The sequence below is a fragment of the Quercus suber genome, unplaced genomic scaffold, assembly GCF_002906115.3.
Source record: "Quercus suber isolate HL8 unplaced genomic scaffold, Cork oak 2.0 scaffold_713, whole genome shotgun sequence".
NCBI lineage: Eukaryota > Viridiplantae > Streptophyta > Magnoliopsida > Fagales > Fagaceae > Quercus > Quercus suber.
Genome location: NW_027070154.1, coordinates 276,919 through 285,567, shown reverse-complemented (window position 1 = coordinate 285,567; position 8,649 = coordinate 276,919). Strand labels below are relative to the sequence as shown.

At 35.1% G+C, this 8,649-nt stretch overlaps 1 protein-coding gene across 2 annotated transcripts; it reads left to right on the top strand.

Annotated features, from left to right (window-relative positions):
• Nucleotides 1–810: 810 nt before the first annotated feature.
• On the top strand, nucleotides 811–5,570 carry LOC111984143 (cation/H(+) antiporter 19). 2 transcript variants are annotated; one of them, XM_065766524.1, is made up of 5 exons: nucleotides 811–1,262; nucleotides 1,408–2,409; nucleotides 3,133–3,804; nucleotides 3,998–4,264; nucleotides 4,878–5,570. In XM_065766524.1, the coding sequence occupies exons 1-5, from the start codon at nucleotides 1,062–1,064 to the stop codon at nucleotides 5,193–5,195; spliced, it is 2,460 nt and encodes an 819-aa protein (XP_065622596.1). In that variant the 5' UTR covers nucleotides 811–1,061; the 3' UTR covers nucleotides 5,196–5,570. The 2 variants fall into 2 exon arrangements, with proteins under 2 accessions (XP_065622596.1, XP_023871540.2); XM_024015772.2 differs by lacking the exon at nucleotides 4,878–5,570 and having other exon boundaries at nucleotides 3,998–4,636.
• Nucleotides 5,571–8,649: the final 3,079 nt, after the last annotated feature.

Below are 8,649 nucleotides of genomic sequence, written 5' to 3'. Positions count from 1 at the left end.
TTGGATTATTTCTTGTGACATATTTTATCTCTCTTTTTTTTTTTTTTTTTTGGAGAAGAATGACTTATTCTATCTTAAATAGGAATTTATCAATTTTTATTTTGGATAACTATACGCCAAATGTAACATTTATTTTTAGTTAATATTTTATAAGCGTCACATGCATTAGAAAAATTGTTAACCTTTTTACATAACTTAATGTGTTAATACTTAATTGGACTATTTTCATTTGTTTCTAAAATGTATTTAAAAATTTTTAATTCTAAAAATAAATCTTTTTTTTTTTGAGAATTAATTCTAAAAATAAATCTGAATAATCAATATCAGAATAAATATTATGTCTGAGATGGTTAATGTCTCTCTTGGTACTATTGGACTTCAAATATTGAACAATAAATTTCAGTAACGACTGCTCTTTTCGGAAAACTATTAATTCTATTTTTAATTTTGATAGAGAGAGAAAGAAAGAGTAAATTTTTTAAGAGATTTAAAATTTTTACTCTCTTAATCTACAACAAACATATTAAAACGTATTAACAAAATGCGCAACATTAAAAAAATATATAATTTTTTTTAAAAAAATTATTCATTACAATTTTTGAGCCTTAATTAAAATTTTTACAATATAATATCGATAAACAAGGCATTTTATTTGCCAATAGAAGAGGTCCTTTTTTTTTTCTTGGTGAGAGACTTTAATTTTTATTTATTTGTTATTATATTCTATTTTAGGTGACTTACTTTCATTCGGGGGCATTAAGCGAGTGTCTAAATAGCTTAACGGTTTGAGATTTTCAATAATTCTAGAATTCAACAAATTTACAGTTGAGAGAGAAGACAATATAAAGAGGGCCGGGGGGGAGGAGTCTTGGCCTGAGGTTTTCTTCTTTCTTAATTTCTCTCTCTCTACCTGTTGAGGGTGAGTTTTTGAAGGGGAAGGAATTTCTCCTTCATTGTTTTGTTTTGTTTTTTTTTCATGTGCCAATGGCATTTGTTGTAGTCTCTTTTTAATTGTCATAATTGAATCAATTATAAGTTGAAGATTGCCCAACGTAGCTACAATGGCAACACCCAATGGAACTAAAATGGCTTGCCCGGCACCGATGAAGGCAACATCAAATGGAGCCTTCCAAGGTGACGATCCACTGCATTTTGCGCTCCCCTTGCTTATTCTCCAGATATGTTTGGTCATAGTTCTTACCAGAGCGCTTGCATATATTCTTAAACCAATCAGACAACCTAGGGTCATTGCAGAGATCATTGTAAGTGTGTTGTAAAGATTATCAATTAATAATTTAATTACAAATTATTTTTACTATATAACAACATATCTCAATTAAGAAAAAAAAAAAAATTCAATCATTCATTTATTATGTTGGTGAAATTCACAAATATATCGTATCTCAGGGAGGAATATTGCTTGGGCCGTCAGCAATAGGGCGGAGCAAGTCGTTTCTCCACACGGTTTTCCCTACAAGGAGCATGACAGTGTTGGACACCGTAGCCAACATTGGCCTCCTCTTCTTCTTGTTTCTGGTGGGTCTTGAGCTTGACATGCGTTCAATTCGTCATACCGGGAGAAAGGCGTTGGGAATAGCCCTTGCGGGAATCAGCCTTCCCTTCGCCCTTGGAATCGGGACATCGTTTGTTCTTCGTTCCACCATATCTGAAGGAGTATCCAAAGCCCCATTCCTGGTCTTCATGGGCGTTGCAATGTCAATCACTGCATTTCCTGTCCTAGCTCGTATCCTAGCCGAGCTCAAACTTCTCACCACAGACATTGGCCGCATTGCTATGTCAGCTGCTGCTGTAAACGACGTTGCTGCATGGGTACTTCTTGCACTTGCAATTGCTATCTCAGGCTCAGATGACTCTCCAGTCATTGCCCTTTGGGTTCTACTCTGTGGTGTTGCCTTTTTAATAGTTGCTTTCTTTGTTTTAAGACCCGGACTTGCCTTAATGGCTCGTCGCTCTCTTGAGGGCGAGCCTGTGAAGGAGATCCACATATGCATCACATTGTCACTCGTATTGGCTGCTAGTTTTGTCACGGACACTATTGGCATACACGCACTTTTTGGGGCTTTTGTGGTGGGAATTTTGGTACCAAAGGAAGGCCCTTTTGCTGGGATACTTATAGAGAAGATTGAGGATCTTGTATCAGGATTGTTCTTGCCACTCTACTTCGTCTCCAGTGGGCTCAAGACCAATGTTGCAACCATAAGTGGAGCGACTTCATGGGGTTTGCTAGTACTTGTTATATGCACCGCTTGTATTGGGAAGATCCTTGGAACATTCATTGTTTCACGATTATGTAAGGTGCCTATCAGGGAATCTTTGGCTCTTGCATTTCTTATGAACACCAAGGGTTTGGTAGAGCTCATTGTCCTCAACATTGGGAAGGACCGAAAGGTACGTACATTAACCTTAATTTTAGTCGTGGAATTCTCTAATCAAGAAATGTGTTTCTTTCTTTCTATTAAAATAGATCATTTTTGCCAAAAGTCTCGTTGTTTAATTGGCTCATTCTCATGCACAAAATGCTTGGGAATTAGGAGATTAGAAATTCAAGTTATATGATTAGTAACATATTGATGTAACATAAATATTGATGTAATATGCTTTTTAACTTTCAATTTAAAATGAAGGATAGTATTTGTAAACTAGTACTTTCTTCTTTCCATATTATACATACTCATTTGATTTTACTAACTGAAATAATAACCACTTTGAAAATTTAATTAACATATAATTTGATAGCTTTTTAAACTTATACCTAGCTTTATTTGAAAATTCATACATTTTTCTAAAATAGACAACTAATAGATTTAAATTCACTAAGGATAAGCTAAGCACTATGTCCCTTTGATGCACGGATTGATAGAAATAATATTTAAACTAAAGAATGCATTTCATTAATACAATTGAAATTAAACTATAAAATAGAAGATAGCACAAACAAAAGAACAAAAAATAAAGTGATACTAAACACATCAATTGTCACACTAATTTATAACATTTCTTTTAGTAAAATTAGTAATAAGTAACTTTAATATTTTCCAATTGTAAATTTATTTGTGTATTAAACTTGATACTACCAACCATTTGGTTTTGGTTTTGTCACATACTCTGCAGGTGCTGAATGATCAGACATTTGCTATCATGGTTCTAATGGCGTTGTTCACCACCTTCATCACCACCCCAATCGTCACGGCTGTTTATAAGCCAGCTCGAAAGGCAGCCCCTTACAAGCACCGTACTGTCAAACGCAAAGATATCGACTCAGAGTTCCGAATTCTAGCATGTTTTCATAGCACTCGCAACATCCCCACCATAATCAATCTCATCGAGTCGTCTCGTGGAACACGTAGACAAAAGCTTTGTGTATATGCCATTCACCTCATGGAGCTTTCAGAACGATCTTCAGCAATCTCAATGATTCACAAAGCACGCAGCAATGGTCTCCCATTCTGGAATAAGAAACATGAGAACAAAGATCAGATGGTTATTGCATTTGAGGCTTATCGGCAGCTTAGCAGCGTAATTGTACGACCCATGACTGCAATCTCCGCTCTCAGTAATATTCATGAAGACATTTGCACTAGTGCAGCCCAAAAGCGAGTGGCCATAATTCTGATACCATTTCACAAGCACCAACGTTTAGATGGAGCTATGGAGTCACTGGGACACTCTTTCCATTTGGTGAACAAGCGTGTTCTCCACCATGCCCCTTGCTCTGTAGGAATTCTGGTCGACCGTGGCTTTGGAGGAACCACCCAAGTCTCTGCCAGTAATGTTTCCTACAAGGTATTCATGAATTTTAAAAAAATTGAAACTATCAAGAAATGATGAATTTAATCCTCTAATCATTCAACACTTTCTCTGGAGGTTTTAAGGTTTAAGGTTTTAAATAGGAGATATTGCTAAATTCCTGATTTTCCTAAATATTTAAACTAATAAAAAAATAATAAATTTAATCGTTTAACTATTATTCTAATAGATAGTGGTGCCCTTTTTTGGGGGACCCGATGACCGTGAAGCACTAGCTTATGGCATGAGGATGGCTGAGCACCCTGGAATATTGCTCAATGTTATCAGATTTGTTCCCTCACCTGGAAAATCACTGAAATTTGATAAGTCAGTAATAGAAGACAATGTGGATCATGAGGAGGATGAGCTGATGTTGTCAGAGTTTAAAAGCACACACAGCGACAAGGAGAAGGAGTCAAATCTGTACGAGGAAATGTTGGTCGAAAACAAGGCTGAGGTGGTGGACGCATTAAAAGCCTTGAACAAGTACAATCTGTTCTTGGTGGGAAGAATGGTCCCAACAGTACCCTTGGTGAACAAAACCGATTGTCCAGAGTTAGGACCAGTGGGAAGCTTTTTAGCATCGTCAGAATTTTCCACCACGGCATCGGTTTTGGTGGTTCAACAGTATAATCCCTCTGCAAATCTTCATCCACTCGTGGAGGAACAAGCTTATTATGGAGAAACCTCTAGCATGCCTGATTCACCTCATGGGGTACCACCAGTGTAAACAGAGAGCTACTTGAATATACATATTCTTCCAAGAAGTTTCTCCAAAAAAAAAAATTCTTCCAAGAACACCCACTGGACATGGGTGGTGTTTTACTTTTATTGATTTGATGTTACTTTTAGTGGTGCCCTTTTTTGGGGGACCCGATGACCGTGAAGCACTAGCTTATGGCATGAGGATGGCTGAGCACCCTGGAATATTGCTCAATGTTATCAGATTTGTTCCCTCACCTGGAAAATCACTGAAATTTGATAAGTCAGTAATAGAAGACAATGTGGATCATGAGGAGGATGAGCTGATGTTGTCAGAGTTTAAAAGCACACACAGCGACAAGGAGAAGGAGTCAAATCTGTACGAGGAAATGTTGGTCGAAAACAAGGCTGAGGTGGTGGACGCATTAAAAGCCTTGAACAAGTACAATCTGTTCTTGGTGGGAAGGATGGTCCCAACAGTACCCTTGGTGAACAAAACCGATTGTCCAGAGTTAGGACCAGTGGGAAGCTTTTTAGCATCGTCAGAATTTTCCACCACGGCATCGGTTTTGGTGGTTCAACAGTATAATCCCTCTGCAAATCTTCATCCACTCGTGGAGGAACAAGCTTATTATGGAGAAACCTCTAGCATGCCTGATTCACCTCATGGGGTACCACCAGTGTAAACAGAGAGCTACTTGAATATACATATTCTTCCAAGAAGTTTCTCCAAAAAAAAAAATTCTTCCAAGAACACCCACTGGACATGGGTGGTGTTTTACTTTTATTGATTTGATGTTACTTTAAGGAAATGAGAGCACCCTCTATGCAGCTGTATGAAAACCATTCGTGTCATGTGGGTGAGAGAATTGGCTAAGTTCACAAGTCATTACTACCATAGGTGTACAGGGGTTTTAACGAGATCTACTATAATAAATGAAGCTGAGTAAGTCGTGTACAGTAATCAGTGATCTTGTATCAAAAAAAAAAAAAATCAGTGATCTTGAGGATTTTAAAAATTTTACTTTATTAATCTTACAAACTTGTTTTTTTACCAAAAATTTATGTTCTGACTCAAATTCGAGTGAATTGGATGTAATCTGCACTACCTTAATTAAGAGGACTTTTGGAAAGGAAAGATTGAACACAATAACTATAATAAAACCAATGCAAATGGAATAAACAGCTTAGAAGTTTAAGAAACTTGCATTAACAAAATCTCCTTCCTCCGCTTACCCAAGAAACTCTGCAAAGATTGCTCCCTCATCATCAACAAATGAATTTGTAGGGAGTTGAACCTGGGGGCTGGGACCACTTATCTTCTACTATAGATTTTAACCAACCTTCCACATTAGAAAGGTAACAATTAAGACATTTAAGAAAGAACATATTATGATCAAAGCACTAATATTGCTCCCACAAATAATTGTATTATGTAATGAGTCTAATCACTCTACTAATAATATGATGTAACAGATGTTATCAAAGTTCTTTGAAAAATAAAAAATAAAAAAGCCTAATATTTGTCCAATTGAGATGCCTAATGCATTTTAAAGAAATCTTAATATAGAGTTTTAAAGAGCAACCAATTGACAACAGAGAAATGATTCTTATTATTCAATGATCACTTGACTGGTGCCTAAAATCGTGAGAGAATTACTATTAAATTTATTCCATTAATATATTTCCCCACTTAAGAAAAATAATTTAAACTACAAAATGTCAATGCCTCAGGCGAGTAATAGGATTACTCCAGTGACATCAAACAAATTTGGTCATATAAACATTAAATTTCATACAAAAAAAATACAACTGTTACAAAACTCAAAGGTGAGAGATTCTATGAGGACCTCTTGCATTGTTAGCACTAGTTATTAGAATTAAAATGACTGAGAGAGAGAACCCAAAGATGGAGAAGCAAAAGCTGCTGCCTCCAGTTCATGCTTTGTCAATAGCCTGGTTGTGGGACAAAATTTTGTATTTACAGATGCAGTAGTCTCAATGGATTCTGCCTCTGCTGACCTTTAAGGAAAAGTCGGTTTTAGTTGCCTCTATAGTTCTGCTAATAAATTCTGATCTTGACATATAGTCCTTCATGCGACATATAAATTCCAAATGGCCCCTGGCCTAACAGAAAATAGATAGCATAATTATTATAACAAGTGGCTATTACGAGAACGGGGTAGAAAAAAAAAAGTGTTTGGGGGAAAAGAAAAAAGAAAAAGTAAAGCTAGATCAAGTTAATCAGGGTAGTAAAGGAAATGTCAAAAGATCCACCATCATTACAGATGATAGATCTAAGATTCTCAACCCTTTCCCAGTTTCTTCATCAATCTGAATTAATCTTGCATAGATTAATAATTTTCATATCCTTACCAAATGCACGATCATAATGAATAACTGTCAGCAGGGGCGGAGTCAGGAATTTTTGTTTGTGGGGGGCCAAGTTGCGACGCTAATATATTTATCAAGACAACTTTCACACCCACACACACATATATATACACACACACGCTTTTTTATTATATATACACACATATATATACACACTTTTTTATTTGATAAGTTATACATATACACACACCCAACAAAAAAAAAAAAAAGATCTTAGTATTTTCAATCAAAATTATCTTTGACGGCGATCTTTCATAAAATAAATTTCATTTTTTCCATTTTTATAGTCAAAAACTTAAAAAGTTTCATTTTAAACACAAATTATCAAATTTTATGCTAAAGTAAGTAAAAAAATCTTTCAATTGAACTAATGAAATTTTCAAAAACATGAATGATCCAAAACTTGGAGAAATAAGTTAGGCTCCAAACAAATTTAAAGCTACCTTGCTTTAACACATTATATGGCAACTAAAGACATATTTCATGTAGAGTTTTAGTGACAAATTTTTTTTAATGAGTCAATGACTTGTTAATCGTCACATAACGGGTTGAAAAATATAGATTTGAACATTTTTTATACCAAATTTTATCAAATATTTAACAAATATAAAAGCACATTTTACAATAAAAAATAGAATTGTGAAAAATAAAGTTATATCTTTATAACTATTAGACCAATTATTTTTTTTAAGAGCATTATTGGACTAATTCAAATATTTGGGGGGGCCAACTCTTATTTTTTTGACTAAATTTTGAAAACATAAAAATAATTGTATATATATATTTTTAAAAATTTTAAAATTTTGGGGGGGCCATGGCCCCCCCACCCTTGTACGTGCCTCCGCCCCTGACTGTCAGCTTGATTATATGTAAAACCCCTTTATTGTGTCAAATGATAATATTCTGAATCGCAAAATCATGATTTTTCAAGGTCGCAATGCTTTACTTTCTCTCAGTTTCATTCTGTACTTTTCTTCTAAATTATCTCTAATATTTTTTTTATTGATAAGTTACAGATGCACCAAGTGGATCTTGAACCCAGAACCTACAACTTTCTCCACCTAGTTCTTACAAGGGAGCAGTTCTAGTGTTGAATAATCTCAAATTAATCAATGAACTGAGCTGATTACATATTTTTGATGTCTGAGGATAGTCATGCAAATTATTTCACAATGATCCCATATATTGCCTTCTCAAAATAGCGCTGCATTAGTAGCACCACATATGCAAACAATTTATATCCTTGAGAAGAGCTTTGTGGTTCAGTAGAATCTACCCCTTTCTCTCATGGAAAAGAACTTGGGTTTGAATGCCCTTCCCCCAATTGTTATAAGCAAAAATGACAAAAAGAAAAAACCCTATTTGAAAAGATTGAAATCAAGGATCGTATAGAAACCAAACTATATTTGTCAACATCACATGATTTACTTTTACCTGTTCTTTTCACTCATCGCTAGCTAATGGCTATATTTATACTTGGATTCTTTTTTTCAATGATTATAAAAACTATGTGTTACATCTAAAATCGATATATGTAGTATATAGTAGATACTAACTTGAGAATGAATGTATCAAAAGAATGGACAAATTATGCATAATTGGAGAAGTCATTAGCATACCAGTCGATATTCGGGAGCTCTTCCAGGAAGTTTCAAGTAAGCCATGTTTCTGACCTCATAGTCCCATAAAAAAGATGTGTGGTGGATCCACCGGTTTTTAGTAATTGATTGAGCATTTCCACCAAAC